The sequence below is a fragment of the Haliotis cracherodii genome, unplaced genomic scaffold, assembly GCF_022045235.1.
Source record: "Haliotis cracherodii isolate W230 unplaced genomic scaffold, xgHalCrac1.p SCAF_4, whole genome shotgun sequence".
Classification (NCBI taxonomy): domain Eukaryota; kingdom Metazoa; phylum Mollusca; class Gastropoda; order Lepetellida; family Haliotidae; genus Haliotis; species Haliotis cracherodii.
The window spans coordinates 35,784,761-35,804,471 of NW_027266297.1; the positions used below are offsets into that span (position 1 = coordinate 35,784,761).

Below are 19,711 nucleotides of genomic sequence, written 5' to 3' on the forward strand. Positions count from 1 at the left end.
AGGACGAGTACAATCATACGCACGCACGCACGCACGCACGCACGCACGCACGCACGCACGCTCACACGCTCACACACGCTATTTGATAAGTGGAATGTTCTTAGCGCGACGTTAAATCCTATTTCACCCCACCATGCAACTGCTGCAAGATATTCATTCGAAAACATATTCCAGTGCCTGTTTTTCAATATGGGTATGCCACTAATATGGATATATCAACAGACACATATGTGTTTCCTCTGAATACATGGGTATATCTACAGACACAAATATGTTTCCTCAGAATACCTGGGTAAATCAACAGACACAAATGTGTTTCCTCAGAATACACGGGTATATCAACAGACACAAATGTGTTTCCTCAGAATACACGGGTATATCAACAGACACATATGTGTTTCCTCAGAATACATAGGTATATCAACAGACGCATATGTGTTTCCTCAGAATACATGGGTATATCAACAGACACATATTGTTTCCTCAGAATACATAGGTATATCAACAGACATAAATGTGTTTCCTCAGAATACATAGGTATATCAACAGACACAAATGTGTTTCCTCAGAATACATAGGTATATCAACAGACACATATTGTTTCCTCAGAATACATAGGTATATCAACAAACACAAATGTGTTTCCTCAGAATACATGGGTATATCTACAGACACAAATGTGTTTCCTCAGAATACACGGGTATATCAACAGACATAAATGTGTTTCCTCAGAATACATGGGTATATCTACAGACATAAATGTGTTTCCTCAGAATACATGGGTATATCTACAGACACAAATGTGTTTCCTCAGAATACATGGGTATATCAACAGACACAAATGTGTTTCCTCAGAATACATGGGTATATCTACAGACACAAATGTGTTTCCTCAGAATACATGGGTATATCAACAGACACAAATGTGTTTCCTCAGAATACATGGGTATATCAACAGACACAAATGTGTTTCCTCAGAATACATAGGTATATCAACAGACACAAATGTGTTTCCTCAGAATACACGGGTATATCAACAGACACATATTGTTTCCTCAGAATACCTGAGTATATCTACAGACACAAATGTGTTTCCTCAGAATACATGGGTATATCAACAGACACAAATGTGTTTCCTCAGAATACATGGGTATATCTACAGACACAAATGTGTTTCCTCAGAATACCTGAGTATATCTACAGACACAAATGTGTTTCCTCAGAATACATAGGTATATCAACAGACACAAATGTGTTTCCTCAGAATACATGGGTATATCAACAGACACAAATGTGTTTCCTCAGAATACCTGAGTATATCTACAGACACAAATGTGTTTCCTCAGAATACATGGGTATATCAACAGACACATATGTGTTTCCTCAGAATACATAGGTATATCAACAGACACATATTGTTTCCTCAGAATACATAGGTATATCAACAGACATAAATGTGTTTCCTCAGAATACATAGGTATATCAACAGACGCATATGTGTTTCCTCAGAATACACGGGTATATCAACAGACACATATTGTTTCCTCAGAATACATAGGTATATCAACAGACATAAATGTGTTTCCTCAGAATACATAGGTATATCAACAGACACAAATGTGTTTCCTCAGAATACATAGGTATATCAACAGACACATATTGTTTCCTCAGAATACATAGGTATATCAACAGACACATATGTGTTTCCTCAGAATACATAGGTATATCAACAGACACAAATGTGTTTTCTCAGAATACACGGGTATATCAACAGACATAAATGTGTTTCCTCAGAATACATGGGTATATCTACAGACATAAATGTGTTTCCTCAGAATAAATATGACAACACAGGATGCTATTACGGAGCTTAACGTTTCCCCCGGTGTAATATACTTCAACATAAACATCATGTCGTCTTTGGAAATCCCGAGAGTGCATATATGGAGTATCTATTAAAAGAACAAGTTCATGTAAAGTTCTGGAGTCAAACAAGTCCTGAATGTGTGACACAGTGAGCTGTTCATACGCACAATGGGCTTACTATTTTAAAAAACAAATTTATCATTTGTTTTGTATTTGACGAGTGAGGGTCACAAAATAAAACTGACACTGGGTTATATGTTTTAAGTATTTGAGTGGAGTATTTATATCTCAATTCAAATATTAAAATCTGCATCAACACACTGCACATACGGCTCCTAAATACACTGGTAACAATCTCCCTTTGTGAATGTGCAATGCATGCATCTTTGAAATGCTAAAGGAGTTGTTTCGCAATAAAATACCCCAACACAAAAGTAAATGTGATTGTATGAATTTATCAATATAGGAAGTAAAAGTATTATGATAACTTGGACGATACATGGTACATTGATAAATGATTGATTTTGTACAATTAAACCTAAATACGGTTACTGTTGGAATCGTCTGAACATAATCAAAGAGACATTACTAAGTATCCATGATTCAATTATCCGGACATTTGTCAATCCGAACCCATTACAAGGGGAACGGTACCGACCGGATCAACGGGGTTTCCCTGTATACCAAAACACTTTTCGTTTGATGCCCCGTTAATACGTATAGGTGTCAAGGAAAAAATCCCAACGACAATTGATGTCAAATCGGGGGAGAAATATCAGTGTCATTATTTTCATGGAAAAATGGGATTAATAAAGCAATCATTTGTAAAATGATGAAATGTAAACGATTGTTGGCACGTTCTTCCATGTAAAATTAACCATCTATTTCGTTTAACCTTGGAGATCAAGATGCCTTACGACAGTCAAAAATCAACAAGGAAAATCTTTGTTTTGTACAATGAAGTCGAGAGAGATTTAATTTGTTAGACTTAGGGTAGCGAGCTAATTTCTCCGTGCAATCTCCGCTTAGAGGGAATTTACAGCGGGATTAGTCACGTGTGATTTTTAAGTAGAATAAATGTCACGTGACTTGTGACACAAATGATGTAACCTTCCCTGGATTTAAGTAAAGCCCGTGTTTTGAAATAGGTCCATTCGTCTTATGCGAATACGCAGGCTATTAATCAATTTAACTGCAAAATTCGTGCCAAAACTCCTTCACCAAACCTATTGCCTTTGCCAAATTTGCCCCCGCTCACAATGGCCCCCACTCATGCTCCCATTAAGCCAAATGCCATCATCCTTTGGCACTTTCTTGCAGAATTTTTGGGTCAATGCTCAGAAATGCGCTGTAGTCGATGAAAAATTGTGACAGGGCTTAGATTTAACAGAGGAGTATTGTTTAAAAAAGGGTTCCAATATTTTCAGTGTGCGTGGCGGTGTTACGACATTTGGATTGAAAAGTTACGTGACAAACAAGTGACGAAACGTGCTCCCTCGAACTACGTTTTGTGTCAGAATTTTATAGTACACCTTTGGTTTGTCCTTATGGGTAATCTGATAGGGGTGGTGAGTTGCATGGGGTTTAACGTCACGTCCAAGATTATTGCACTTTTATAGCGACATGCATGCACATGTGTGTGTGTGTGGCTGCTTGTACTTGTCCCGACTGATACCGATTTATAGTGCAAGATACCACGCCGCAGTTTCACAAGAATACTCCACTCAGACACAGAACACTGACCAGTCCTTGTTTTAGCCCCTAATGCCGAGCGCCAGACAGGGTAACAACAAGTACCATCTTTTAACGTCTTTTGGTATGACTCGGCCGGGGATCGAACCCCGAACCCCGCTAACAATTTCACGTTGTGACAACGTTGTGTTTACGTTGTTGTAATTTTAGAATATTACGTCCATACAACGTTATTCTGTGGACTCCCATTTATGTAGTCACAACGTTGTGGCCTAACGTTATGATACGTCATATTTACGTCGTCACAACGTTATGTGCATGTTATCGTTACGTTGTGGTAACGTTATTATACTACGACCATACAACGTTATTTTGTGGACTCCCATTTATGTTGCCACAACGTTGTGGCCTAACGTTGTAATGCTTCATATTATGGGCACGTTATAGTTATGTTGTGCCAACGTTGTATTTTACGTTGTGGTAACGTTTTATTTGGACGCAGTTGTAACGTTGTATTTTACGTTGTGATAATGTTGTATATAACGTTTTGGTGGCAGTGTTATAATATTACGTCCAGTAGTCAGAATTACGTTGCATGGGCGTAATATTATAACACTGCCAACAAAACGTTACATACAACCTTATCACTGGACAACCATGGACGTTGTGACCAACGTTGTGTAGTACGTCTTTTTCACGTCACAACGTAACGTGAGTGAGTGTGTATGGTTTTACGCCATTTAAGCAACATTCCAGCAATATCACGGCGGGGGAAACCAGAAATAGGCTTCACACACGTGAGGAATCGAACCAGGGTCTTCATCGCGAAGGCTTAACCACAAGGCTACCCCATCGCCCACGTTGTTGGACGGTTGTCATATTTTTTGGTGTTGACCAGTACATGAGAAACAAACAAATTACGTTGCCCGGTGATGTTATAATACCGTTGTGACAACGTTGTATCACGATGTTATCAATTCACAACCTTACCACAAAGTTGTGTGGTAGCTGGAAACCTTCCGCTCTCCGGGCGGACGCTCTATACCACTAGACCACGGAGGCGGTCCTAATTGGGATGACTGTCGAGGATATGTTTGTTACTGTCGAAATAATATTGACATAGTTAAAAATCCATTGTGGGGGATTACAATAAAGGTACCACATTTGCAATATCACTGTGTAAGCCTTATACTTTCACTGGATAAACCAGAGATTACTGTCTCGGTTTTTGTGACCAGACATGTGCCAAGCAGTGATTCTATTTCAAACCCACACTATACATCAAGGAATATATAGACTAAGTACAATAAAAACAAAAGAAACATCTTTGCGCATATGGTTTTATTCACAAACAATGCCACACGTAAACAATCGTCAATATCCCCCGACCACGTGGAAAAATGGCCGCTCATTACGGAGAACACGACCAAACTATTTGTACAATTCATAGAGAATCTCACCCGACTGTCTTTTGATGCGAAATATAAGTGGCTTGCCGAGGAGTTTTTCCACTTTTATCAAGGAGTGTTGATATATTTGATATCAAATTACATTAGGGTGAGATCATTCTTCCAACTTTTTCCGTTTGTAGACAGTAATAGTGTAAAAAGCACTGCTAACAGCTTCAGTAGCAGAATGATTAGTGATGTCATTTGATTGTGACGTCATGGTAACAAGAGTGATTAGTGATGTCATTTGATTGTGACGTCATGGTAACAATGACGTCACAATGGTCTGCAAAACATTGTGATGCAATTTCATATACATCTGCAATATAGATATCGCTTGATCTCACCAAAGCGATATCTCCTGTGGGAGCTAGTTTTGGAAGATAAACACCCTTAAAGGGCAAGTTCACACGGAAATGAACCTATTTTTCTTGTACTTTTTCCACATTAAAAGTGTTAACCTAGAAGTGTCGTAGACAAAAATATAAAAATATAACAATTAACTAACACATTTTTTGCATTAAAACGATATATATTTTTCACATTTACCAGGTGTTCTATTTCCATAACAAAAACACCATGGCTTATGCCCCTTGCAATATGAGGTCATTGGTGCCAATTGATAAACATTATGACGTCATCATGCTTAGTTAGAGCCGCTTCACGTGATGTAGGTACAGGTGTGTGATTCTAGCGTCTCAGATGCCAGCCAGCATAGTGTTATGCTGAGTCACCACTGCGCCGGAGTGTGTCGTAGGCCATGTTGTTTTACCGCAAACTGGTACTTGATATCTTTTGCGTTGAGAATAGACAGGGACCCAGTTGAATTGGCACCAATTACGTCATAATCTAAGGGGGATAACTCAGGCCTGTTTAGTTCGAAAAACGAAGTCCTCATAACGGCATATCATTTTCACACTATTGTGAGCTTCCTACTTTCACTGTGAAAAAATGAGTGTATCTTTTCAAACACAGACACTAACTAATTCTAAAATTGCGCTTTGTTTAGAAAAAGAAAGAGAGTGATTTTTGCGTGTACACTTCCCCTTTAATGCAATACCGACTGGAACAAGATATTGAGATTTAAAAAAGGTAATTTCACTCACCGGTGGAGGTGAACACAGGCACACTCAACACGACGAGCCATACAATATTCAGTTGCATAGTTAGATGAAAAATATCTATTCTTGATACAAAATCCCGATCAATCGTTATACTCCTTATGTCTAGACCCACATTATGCAACTGTTTTTTACCTGAGTAGATCAGGGTTAGAATATGTCTTCAGCTGCCCATGCTTGTCGGGAGAGGCGACTAACGGGATCGAGTGGTCAGGCACGCTGACTTTGCTGATGCATGTTATCGTATCCCAATTGCGTGGATCGATGCTCATGATGTCACACCCTGGATTGTCTGGTCCAGACTCGATTATGTACAGACCGCCGTCATATAGCTGGAATATTGCTGAGTGCGACGTTAAACAACAAAGAAACAAAGAAACAAAGAAACTGGTTTTACTTTTCTGTTCCTTTCGTTGGACCCAAATAAAATAGCATTGATGTGGTCCAGTTTCTAACACTTATTTCCTGTCTAGGCGTTCACGTTGCGTGTTTAGAAATAAGTGCCATGTCTAAAACTCAGAAAATGTCTGTGTAACTTTGGTCGTCATTAATTATAGATTGGGTATTGATTGAAATTTGCTTTAGCAGACAAACAAATTAGTCTTTGGGCGTCTTGAATTAAAACATATGCAGTCTCAGGGTTGATTTGAAGTGGGTGCACGATACAGATGCAGTGTGTAACCTGAATATTGCATGTCCGTATACAAGCGTAAATATAGGAATAGGAATACAGGAATACTTATACAGACGCCTACATGGATCTATGTACGCAGACAGACACCTGCAACCCCGTCGCGCGCCTGCATGCATACATACATATTGCTGGATATAGCGATGAATACTACCCGTGAAGATCCGGGGTAGAATAGGTCTTCAGCAACCCATGCTTGCCGTAAAAGGCGACTATGCTTGTCGCAAGAGGCTACTAAAGGGATCGGCGTCAGACTCGCCGACTTGGTTGTTGTCATCGTATCCTAATTGCGTGGATCGATGCTCATGACATCAGTCATTGGATTGTCTGGTTCAGACTCGATTATTTACAGCGCTGGAATATTGCTGAGTGCGGCGTTTAACAACTGTACAAACAAACAAAGCGATGCATACAAGAATCGCATAGAAATACACCAATCTATGCATTCTTAATGTATTCATGTGGCACTTGAATCATTAGAAAAAAAAGAATGTATGAAGTGGTGGCACGAGGTCCTGTGCACAGCGCACAGATCACTAATCAGGTGAAGTTAAGCAACGTCGGTCTCGGAGAGTAGTTTGATGTGTGACCACGTGAGAGTTTCTAAGGCTTCGGTGACTTTGTTCGAAATGTGCCTCTGTTAACCCAGCAGTGAGAGGATACCCGGTAGGAAGAGAAGGTTATGTGGCTGTTAACCTTCTAGCGCCTCACAGGCAGCTTGGGTTGTATACTCCCCAGGGAGCTGAGAATGAAAATCGAGTGCTCACTGATCCATTGACCGGGGTAATAATAGTGTAGCGCTATGAGCATCCACTTGGTGAATGGAATCTGGCGCATTATAAATGCACTTATTATTATTATTATTTAGGTTGGGGGCGCTGGAGTGGCCTAGTTTGCTCGTCACACCGAAGGCCCCAGTTCCAGTTAAATAATTGCATTTGGAATTAAACTGTCTAGGACGGTTAATATGATCTAGTCTCCTTTTTCTGTTGTCTAAATAAATTTTTTTTCCGTAGACAACTTCAAATGCCTTCTCTTTCCAGTGTGTTTGTTGGTATGGTCTTCTCTATTTGCAACAGAATCCCGCACATGTATGTTCAGCTCATGTGTACGCCAAAGCTGACCATGGCTGACCCAGTTGGACTCTTCCCTCATCAGTTAGTTACACAAAGGTCATGATATCCAAATAACAATAAAAACAATCATTGTTTGTTATATTTCTAACTTTTTTTCTGTCCACCAACTTACCCATTGTCCGTCAGACCCTGTATCAATACACCAGTCCAACCTAACAATGCTGTTTGCTTCTTTTCTCAGAGTCGGCCCAGTGGCCTGGTCAGTTCCGTGGCGTCCGGCGTGTTACTGTGGACATTCCTGGCATGTCCTCCGGCATCCTGCTACCCAGGGGGGGCTCCCGTCATGGCCTGTGGGGACATGTTCCCCTCCGGACACGGCACTGAGGCTCAGGTCTCCCCCTCCCCCTACAGGATCACAGTACCAAAGAGGAAATATGACCCCAATACAACCATAAAAAGTAAGATGCTCATCAGTGCAGGTGACCTTGCAAATTTAATTATTCCAATTATTTGTTCAGATTGATCGCCATCTTTATCGCTTGCGTAAATATTCCTACCACCCAAGACCACACGTAGAGTTTACGCCAAATTTACACGGACGTAATATTACACTAGCTTTGTGAACGCCCCTAGTTCAGTAATTCCGAGTTACGCCAGTTTTACACGCACGTAAGACTTACGACTGCTTTGTGAAACGGTACCCTGGAATGCTAAATACAAAATAAGCTACCTATGAAACAAATACTATCTAAATCCAAATATAATCATCAAAAGTAATATGTTCATGAAAGCATTCAGGAGTACAAGAACTAAAACGTTCTAAAAGATGATACATGAATTGTCATTAAAGTTCAGGTTAAGTTAAAGTTAAAGGGGCACTGATCTAACGCAATTCCCCGGGACTGGTTGTTGCCTATGTTATTGTTTTTTCCCAGTGAGTACCCGGATGTATAGCAGAAATCTAGACTAGTTCGCGACCTCTGCTGCGCAATTCGTAAGCGCATCAGTCACTTTTATGGGTAGTAATAAGGGCGTATGGTCACATTGATCAACAAAATGAAATACAGTTTTCGAGATAATAAGGAAATGTAGGTATATTTGTGGGTAGCATCGGTAATGGTGACGAAGTTTTGATAAGTCACTTGCTTGGTAATTTTGCATTTTCGTTTACACTATTTTGACTTGCAACACAAAGTAAATATTTCACCTGAGCATTGCTTTTTTATAGTGTGTATATTTTTTTACTGTCAAAATGTGTAACATTTTCAAATTTATTAAAAGTGACTAAAAAACATTTCCATTTGTATTATTATGTGAACGAATTCCAAACATTTTGATGTTTAATGTCACCACCAAGAGACTGAAAATGTTACGTTGAAAAGTACAATTCTATGTTGTTTGGCTTCTAATCCTACATAATAATCTGTTGTGATGTTTGTAGGCCCTTTTGATCATCTTAATCAATCTGGACAGATTTTTTAGTCAAAATGACTGAAATATTTACACATTTTATAAATTGCCTGAGAGAATCACATTTTACAAATTGACGGTAATATATACACGCTTACAAAGGAAAAGACTTGTGAAAACAACGTCTATCGCGCATTGAAGAAATTCCAAACCAAAACGTTGAGAAACAAGAACGAATCGGTTCAAATGAAGGAAAACAAAATGCAAATACCATAATTGCAACCTACCAAATTTATGTGTATATATTTTAGGAGCTTCCTTGTTCGAGGAATGTATCCGTGAATATCCACACAAAGGAACAATATCCCACTCGTCTGCAGCTGTACAAAGACACTTATTCGATGTCACGTGTCTCTGTAACAATCAAATATTTTAAAAGATATATATCGTTTCGGGATATTGTAACCCGTGTTCGTTTCTCAACTGATCACTTGGATTGTGTCAGGCGTTCACATAGGTGTCAAGTCTCAAAGGTCGGCTGAGAAAGTCCACGTGACAACTATTTTCATAACGTCCACGGTTCCTAAAAAATCCATTGAGTGATAGATAACAATGATCAATCAATCAACGTATCATCAGTTAACCCTCTGAACAAAGTATGTTGTTTTTACATCGGCACTTCACGCCATGATATGAGTGTATTCCCTTTGTTTTAGTAAACCTAGACATGTAAACACTCACTTTTGACATATCCACTGTGCAAGATAACAGTAATTAATCAATCAACGTATTTTCTGTTAATCCTTTGATGACTTGGAACGATCCGTTGATTTACAAAAAAAAGTAAATCAATTGATGATTCACCTCTTGCTGGTCTGCCACGTGCATCTTACATAACACACATTTCACCTCACTTCAAACCTGGATTTAGATTGAATAATTACCCCAGGCACAATAAATGCCAAATGTGAACCATTGTCGGGTAATCTAAGTGGTGCTACCACTAACTGTACCTGTAATAAAATCATTAACTGTGCATCAAGTGAATGACGACAAATACACAGGTGTAGGGTTATACCAGAAAACGTGGATCAACAAGGGAGTAGTAGTCGTAGTATCGACGCAATCCGAAATCCGAAAATGCTTTCACTGCATAGATACTTTTTTAGTATTAAACTATAACCATCTGGGGTATTTCCAAATCCGATGAGCTCCGCCTTTCTTTTTGTCTGTTTGTTTAGGCTGAAGAAATTAATTTACATGCGCCCTTTGTCGAAATCTTTATCGTAAAACAAATATTGCCTCCGGCCTCCAAGTGTATTTAGCTGTCCTTGCAGACGGTAGCCCAGTCTCTGGTCACGCTCAGATGAGTTGCGTATCATCCGGGTACTCGCGGGGGAAAAAACAATAACAAAGGCAACAACCAGTCCGGGGAATTGCGTTAGATCAGTGCCCCTTTAAGGCTATTTTAAAACCGAAATGTGATCCAAATACAATTGTTTACAGTACGAGGTATATGCAAACATTCAGTACTGCAACTACGTAAATTTTGTCTTTGCAATGTGTTATTTTTAAATAACACATTGCAAAGAAGCAACAAGATGAAGTAAAAAGATGTTTATGCAAATATTCAGTCAGTCAAACAAGTAATCTGCCTTTCTAAAACATAGTAGTTGAAAAGCGAAATATGATCTTAATTACTACTGAATGTTTGCAGTAAGACAAAAAGGAAAACATAATCCTAACATGAACTGTCCATCTGTATGCACGAACAACACACTGGTATTGGTCATATTAACCTACATGGTTTTTTTCCTACCCTGTACAGTCAGCCTGATCGCAACAGTCGGGTATTTCCGTGGTGTCTTCGTGCAGGCTCGGCGAGTGGGATGTCGCGTCAACGTCACTGAGGTCATCGGCTCCTTCACCATCAACGACAATGAATTGGAAGCACAACACTGTTTTGGCAAAATACACGTGAGCCTCCTATCCTATTGTCAGTTAGAGTGAGTGAGTTAGCTGGGTTAAACTCTCTTTGAACATATATTCCAGCTTAATGTGGGAGAAAATCCTGAAGTAATGTAGGTCTCAGACGTTTACCGCTTTGGTGAAACCCAAGAGCGTGGGTATGGTGCTCATAAACCTAGAAACATAATAAGGGCGAACCGGGACTCGAACCAATAACCAAAGGTTTCTGACGTGCTCAAGGGATGGAGCTCTGCACAGCGAATTTCGGCGTCTTAAAGGACTTGGCCACCTGTCTACCCTGTCAGTTCGAGATAACGGAGATTATGAGTATTCCTCTGTTTAGACGGATCATCGAGATGACGTTTTATATTTGTAAAGAGTTGATGACGGAAAAGATCACGTAGGTTTCAATAAACAAAGAGATAAATTGACCCTTTGTCGTTCGGACATTTTTTTCCAGTGTCATGTTCATTTCGAATAATTTGGAATTATATTAAAGGATTCCTGAAAGAGGAATATGTCAGATTAGCTTTCTCACGGTAGATGTCGATATCCCACTAACTGATGGAATGTCAGTGAAGACAGGGTTAATTTATGGATTTCAACTGAATTTTTCATTCGATACAGGTGCTAGTACCTTAGTCAAGTTTCAGCAAATGATATAAATATTTAACGTCAAGGCAAGGGAATAACCAGTCCCGACCCTCAAACGAACCATATTCCATAGGACGTAACAGGTAAAATAGCGGGGAAATTATGTGAGGGGGTCACTGACAGGTGAGGTGAAATGGGGTTTAACGTCGCGTCCAAGATTATTTCACTTATATAGCGACGTGCATGTACGTGTGTGTGTTTGTGTGCCTCTTTGTACTAGTCACTCTATTTCACATTCACTGACCCTCTTGAAACCAAAAGCGATATGTCAATTTTGGATTACGTCTGCTGTGCACAAGAGCAGAGACTCTACTGTTTACAAGTAAAGAAAAAGTAAAGATTCCTTCGAAGGCAGACAATCTGTTTCTGCTTCAATACGATATATTGAGCAACCATGTGCAATTGCGGCAAGTTTTGGGCGGACATCTTAACAGTGTTTTTTACAAGAAGATGTATTGTTTTTCCTGTCTGCACTTTCCTCGTTATTGTGAAATCTCAGTGTTGTGTGCAAGAAAAAGAGACATTTTTGAAATGACTGGTATGAATGGACACATTGGTTAGTGAAAAATATTCCCTGTTTCATTATAAATTCATTGTACCCTTTAAAAGACTCTTCTACGTTGTAACTTTTGCTGTGAACACGTCAACGACACATTGGCGCGAGTATATTTGATTGAGCGTTAGATGTTTTGGCATTACGTGGATCTGTTGCAATAAAAACAGCTTAATGGGTATATCTGTGTTGACGCGGGTTCAACACATTGGTAAGATACGTCAAGAATTAACCATTTAACACACAAGCTGTTATGTATTCAGAGAGATTTGTTCGTTTGTTTGTTGTTTAACGCCGCACTCAGCAATATTCCAGCTATATGGCGGCGGTCTGTAACTAATCGAGTCTGAACCAGACAATCCAGTGATTGACATTACGAGCATCGATCCACACAACTGGAATACGATGACATGCATCAACAACTCAGCGAGCCTGACCACCCGATCCCTTTAGTCGCCTCTTACGACATGCATGGTCGCCTGTATTCAGAGAGCAGTGTTGTGCATGTATATTCCCAACTATACCACGGTGATACAATGTTGCAAATAGCATAGTACATAAGTTACATATAAGTGGTACATCATGTTACATAAGTTTCATTACATGTAAGGAGTACATTATGTTGCGCGAGTTTCATTACACATCAATAGTACATTATGTTGCGCGAGTTTCATTACACATAAATAGTACATTATGTTGCGCGAGTTTCATTACACATAAATAGTACATTATGTTGCGCGAGTTTCATTACACATAAATAGTACATTATGTTGCGCGAGTTTCATTACACATAAATAGTACATTATGTTGGGCGAGTTTCATTACACATAAATAGTACATTATGTTGCGCGAGTTTCATTACACATAAATAGTACATTATGTTGCGCGAGTTTCATTGCACATCAATAGTACATTATGTTGGGCGAGTTTCATTTCACATCAATAGTACATTATGTTGCCGAGTTTCATTACACATAAATAGTACATTATGTTGCGCGAGTTTCATTACACATAAATAGTACATTATGTTGCGCGAGTTTCATTACACATAAATAGTACATTATTGTTGCGCGAGTTTCATTACACATAAAAAGTACATTATGTTGCGCGAGTTTCATTGCACATAGATACATTGCTTGACTTTCATTTCAAGTGATATGGACATGTTACTATAGTTTCATTATATGTGAAATGTTACATTGTGTTTCATTAGTTTCTTTTCTTATAAAATCGTACAAAATTATGCTTATCCAATAATGTATTTTATTACATATGACAAAAGATGCGATTATGTGAGTTATCGGAGGATATCTTACACACAGATTTGTTACTCATGACAGGGCCGCCGTCATATAGCTGGAATAATAGTGCTGAGTGCGGCGTTAAACAACTAACACAACTTATAACGGGGGGCATCAGGAAGCATATCTCCATCGCATATGAGGGGCGGTGGGGTAGCGTTCTCTCGTCACGCCGAAGACCCGGGTTCGATTTCCCACATGTGTACAATGTGTGAAGCCCATTTCTGGTGTCCCCCGCCGAGATAATGCTGGCCTGTTGGTAAACGCGGCGTCAAACCATACTCACTCAGTCCTACTAAATATGATAAAGTACACAATCATAATATGTTACATACTTTCATTTTGTCATAAAAAATATATACTGAACAGAAGTAAAAACATGCACCGAAGCTACGTCAATATGCTTCCTTAAACATGCAGGTTAGGGCTGGGACGAGTCCAAATTTACTACCCGGGTACCCATCCCACTATTACCCGACCCTACCCGGGTACCTGCTGTGGGTCTCAAGAGATAGGTCCAAATGTCCGACTGGGAATAGTTTGACCGTAGCCCTGGCAAAATGCATTTAGATACATGTCATGCATAAACTGAAGTTGACAGAAGTTTTATCTTTATTCATACATATAAAGGAATGTGTGCATAGTCAAAAAGAAATGCAAACACTAGTCACTTATGGTGTAACAATATTAAACAATATATCACGTGACGTACCACGGATGCGGGTAGTCCTGTGGGTACCCGGGTCCTACTCAGTACCCACCCGACCCGAGTACCCGAGTTACCCTTCCCAGCCCTACTGCAGGTTCTATTTCCTCGTATGGGTACAATATTTGAAGCCTGTTTCTGGTGTCCCCAGTAGTGATATTGCTGGAATTATGCTAAAGGCGACGTAAAAGCACACCCGCTCAGTACAATTGCAAATTTGCACTCAATGATATTTTGTCACTTAGCGTCCAGTTTCCTTAGTTTGGTCGTTCGCCATATATGTGACGTAAAGTTGACAATCAATCTAAATAAAATCAGATCTTAGTGACGCCACCGCTAAACAAAGATCTGAGGACATCCCATTAAGATTGAGCTTACATCTTGACATCGACTCTCTCTGCAATGCTATGTTGTTTCATAAGTAAAGACAATATGATAATGGCAATTTTGTTCATAATATGTGATATCTGGTATGCCAGATGATACAATGTTGCATTTACGCCATTGCAGTCCGCGGTGACACACAAGATGCCGTCAAAGAAAACACGGAAGGACATTTACTGGACGCCGCCCGTCACACCGGCTGGTCACGTGGTCATTCGGTGAGTAAGGATACCTCTATATAAATGTAATGATAAAGCTCTGTTTACCTGATTGGAGGATACGTTGCTAGAAGAAAATCTACAAATATCTTCTCCTGTCCCCATATGTTCCAATCGCTTCACTATCATACTAGCCATCAGACACTGTCATACTAACTAGTTATAATCCACTGCCATACTAACTAGTTATAATCCACTGTTATACTAACTAGTTACCATTCACTGTCATACTAACTAGTTATAATCCACTGTTATACTAACTAGTTATAATCCACTGCCATACTAACTAGTTACCATTCACTGTCATACTAACTAGTTATAATCCACTGTTATACTAACTAGTTATAATCCAGTGTTATACTAACTAGTTATCATTCACTGTCATACTAACTAGTTATCATTCACTGTCATACTAACTAGTTATAATCCACTGTTATACTAACTAGTTACCACTCACTGTCACTCACTCACTGATACAAAACTATGCAGTAACGTGATTCTCTCCCTTTACGACAGCGCCACCTTTGTGATGGAGAAGGAGATGTTCTGGATCGGCGTGGAGTCAGACATCTTGGTCGACCTCCAGGAGATGGACACACCCAAATGTATAGCGTCCACGGTGCGGCCAATCCCAGCCTTCACGACCACACCACCAACCACGCCATTCGTCAACTACGCCGACGATAATGTTCTCGGGAAGTACTCGTCTGGAGCTGTCGGTGTACACACTAATGTCGCCATTCTTGGACTCCTACTCTTGGTGCAGGCCCTTTCACGACTTACACACTCTCTGTAGACTACAGAAGACACATGGACTATTATTATCAATCAAGAAGTCGTGTTTACGAGACATGTATACGGTTTAAAGGCGGGTTCACCTCGATGAATGAGGCAGGGAGTGTCCAGTTGACTTAGCGTTTCCATAACAACAGACAAGTGTATGATTACAATGAAACCCAGAGTACATAGTACGTTCATTTTGACAAAGTTACGTTAGTTTAATCATAAAATGACCTGAGATCATGCGGATCTGTATTATCAATCCAGGGTACCGTTGTACAGAGCGATCTTATTGCTAAGGTGATCGTAACTCCCATACCTTAACATGGACGTACGGACAGTCGTTGCGCTAAGGTTATCGTAACTCCCATACTTTAACATGGACGTACGGACAGTCGTTGCGCTAAGGTGATCGTAACTCCCATACTTTAACATGGACGTACGGACAGTCGTTGCGCTAAGGTTATCGTAACTCCCATACCTTAACATGGACGTACGGACAGTCGTTGCGCTAAGGTGATCGTAGCTCCCATACCTTAACATGGACGTACGGACAGTCGTTGCGCTAAGGTTATCGTAACTCCCTTACCTTAACATGGACGTACGGACAGTCGTTGCGCTAAGGTTATCGTAACTCCCATACTTTAACATGGACGTACGGACAGCCGTTGCGCTAAGGTGATCGTAGCTCCCATACCTTAACATGGACGTACGGACAGTCGTTGCGCTAAGGTTATCGTAACTCCCATACTTTAACATGGACTTACGGACAGTCGTTGCGCTAAGGTTATCGTAACTCCCATACCTTAACATGGACGTACGGACAGTCGTTGCGCTAAGGTTATCGTAACTCCCATACTTTAACATGGACGTACGGACAGTCGTTGCGCTAAGGTTATCGTAACTCCCATACTTTAACATGGACGTACGGACAGTCGTTGCGCCAGAGACCATATAATAGAGGGACGGCCCTCACCAACAGTTTATCACTAACCATCAGCGCTACGGTCTGGCATGTAACTGATACACCCCGACACCCTGCTGTCAACCTCCCTGTACCGCTGCAGATGCACAATAGATGCGCAGACATTCACGACTGACCATTCTGGTAACCACGTAAACAATATTACATAATATCCGGGGTAAGAGTTAATTCCCTTAGCCGAGATTTCTCCGACTACGACCAGCGAAAATCGAATAAATGGACGTCTCTTAGCGGTTTACAAAGATTTTTTTATGATATCTCTCATTATCACATGTCAGTTGGCTGCAAATTGTTTGCTGAACATGTGTGTCTTCCGGGACATTTATTTCAATTTACATTCGCCACAGCCATGGATGACAACATTCACTGGGACGATTTCGTCTTGGACCTAGATATGCCACTTGAAGAATTCCCGCTCTTCGATCAGGGGTTGGTTTCGGATGACTCTTGGTCTAAATAGAATGACAGTGATGTTACTACTACCAAGCCGTTGGTAAATACCTCCCAAAAGGTTTCACTCAAAGAAAAAGATAGGAAATGAAAATATGACGTCTGTCCACAAACGTAAGTTTTCGAGGGCGTTCCGATATCAAAAGTATTTTATAATGTATTCTATTTGTTTTAACAATCAGTTAATAATCCCTCATTTTATGCTGCAATTGTTAACTATTATATATAAACAAATATACCAAATCTACTACGAACGCCACAGAAAACTACGATCCGGTAAATTGCACAGGAACTCAGGAAGTGTAAATAAAACTCATCCAGAAGCAAGGAAGACACTTGTAACATATCACCATATTCCCGATGTTCACAAAATATATCTCCAGATTAACTTCATATCTTATAATAAGTCCAGACTAGATTTACTTGCAAAAATGCATGATGACCGCCTGGTGTAAAAGCTTTACTATTAGCCAGAAACAAATGACGCCATATTAATGTTTTTATTTCATGTAAATTCGCTACTATTTTGTAATGCTAATAGTTCCAATGAATTAGAAATACACATGAAACTACGAGCGTTGTTCCATGAATTTTCGATGCGTCCGACAATGTGCTTCGAAGGAATCAAACCTTATTGGGTTTTTTTCAAAGGGAGGCTACTGTTAAATTCCAAAGCAAAGAGGACGATTGTAATTTTACAATCGTTATTTAATATTACCCGATTAGTTTGATATTTCAGCATACAAATAATTAGTTATTTCAGGTAACAATATAGCTTCAACGAGCATAGTACCAGATATATACTAGTATATCGTAAACTGTTGTAACGTTTGTAGTTTTCAAAATTGTTTCATCATAGTTTTCTATTTATATCTGATCAATGAAAAACAAACTTTAAACTCTAACCTTGAACGAGGCATGCAACTATTACTATTAAAACAAAACAAAACATCACAAACTCTGACATATGTAAATGTATTTTTCATAGAAAAGGACAATAGACCATCTTTTTATTTTACTGAATGACACCTTCGACCTTGTTGTCTCGAACTTCTCTCCCGACGACTGCCGAAATAATCCTTCTTCATAATCAATATTTACACGGCATAAAATAAATAATTGATTAAATGTAGTCATGATTAATACAGACAAAATCTACAGAAGATAACAAATATGTAGTATTGTAGTATGTAGTATATGAGCGATATGTGATAGAAGCCTAACTGAAACAAAGTTAAACTTACGAAGAAATGGCGAAATCAATGGTAAAAAAAATACGCGTCTTACAAAAACAATTCTAATATCATACACTATAAGTCACATTGTAGAATGTTTCAAACGATATATGTGGTTGATAATCACAGACTGAATTCATGTTATGTCGTCTGCTATATGGTAATTTACTTAAAATATGTGACGTAAAATATGGCCTTGCGCCAAAAATCATACAAAAAAAACTACGGATCGTACCTTAATAACTTTGGTACCAAGCCATAGGGGAAATCATGATGAATGTAAAACTTTTTAATTCAGGACCGATAATAGGAACACATTCGTCTGAAAGCATGCGAAAATTTCGGGAAAATTCAGATTTAGTCCCATTTCTGGAGTCAAATTCTGAAATTTCGCATCCGCCCTAAATTTGTTAATGGCACCAAGCCAATTTTTAACATATCTCCTTCTTATACACCTAGGTAACCAAGGACTTTCATTGCGAATTAGAGGTCATTATTGAAAATCAAAATCTGCCCTTTTGCCGATTTTACATGTGCGCCATTTTGTTCTCTCGGACAAAGACAAAGCGTGATCACAGCCATCAAATACAGTGACAACGACATGCTTTAGGGCACCAACAAATCTCAGTTGTAATGTTAACAATGTTAAGAAATACATGAGTGTAAATATGTATTGTGAAATATATCTTTTGCATGGGAAAAAAAGGCGACAACGATGACTGCAGTGAACGCGTTTCTGCTCGCTTCCGGACAGGCTGCGCAGTACAAGCCGTTGCACTGATGGTTTCGCGCATAGGCTAGAGGGCCGTCCCTCTATTATATGGTCTCTGGTTGCGCTAAGGTGATCGTAGCTCCCATACCTTAACATGGACGTACGGACAGTCGTTGCGCTAAGGTTATCGTAACTCCCATACCTTAACATGGACGTACGGACAGTCGTTGCGCTAAGGTGATCGTAGCTCCCATACCTTAACATGGACGTACGGACAGTCGTTGCGCTAAGGTGATCGTAGCTCCCATACCTTAACATGGACGTACGGACAGTCGTTGCGCTAAGGTTGTTTTGTACAAAGGCACCCTGGGACACTTGCAGGTATCTGGACTCGGAAACTGTCCTGTATCTTCAGTATTGCATTGTATTTGCGTCAAAATAATAAACTGTCTCTATTCAGA

General features: G+C 39.6%; 1 protein-coding gene across 1 annotated transcript; it reads left to right on the forward strand.

Annotated features, from left to right (window-relative positions):
- The first annotated feature begins 7,308 nt into the window (after positions 1-7,308).
- Positions 7,309-15,884, forward strand: LOC139479396 (putative defense protein Hdd11). The gene is made up of 5 exons (XM_071262249.1): positions 7,309-7,362; positions 8,136-8,352; positions 11,133-11,281; positions 14,997-15,088; positions 15,605-15,884. Exons 1-5 carry the CDS (start codon positions 7,309-7,311, stop codon positions 15,882-15,884), a joined length of 792 nt encoding a protein of 263 aa, XP_071118350.1.
- Positions 15,885-19,711: the final 3,827 nt, after the last annotated feature.

What these genes read in the sequence shown, in the direction of transcription:
- LOC139479396 (XM_071262249.1), top strand. Translation starts at nt 7,309, where the DNA reads ATGTATGAAGTGGTGGCACGAGGTCCTGTGCACAGCGCACAGATCACT. An exon ending in GCGCACAGATCACTAATCAG is followed by an intron (nt 7,363 to 8,135) that starts GTGAAGTTAAGC and finishes TTCTTTTCTCAG; the next exon opens with AGTCGGCCCAGTGGCCTGGT. An exon ending in CCCCAATACAACCATAAAAA is followed by an intron (nt 8,353 to 11,132) that starts GTAAGATGCTCA and finishes TACCCTGTACAG; the next exon opens with TCAGCCTGATCGCAACAGTC.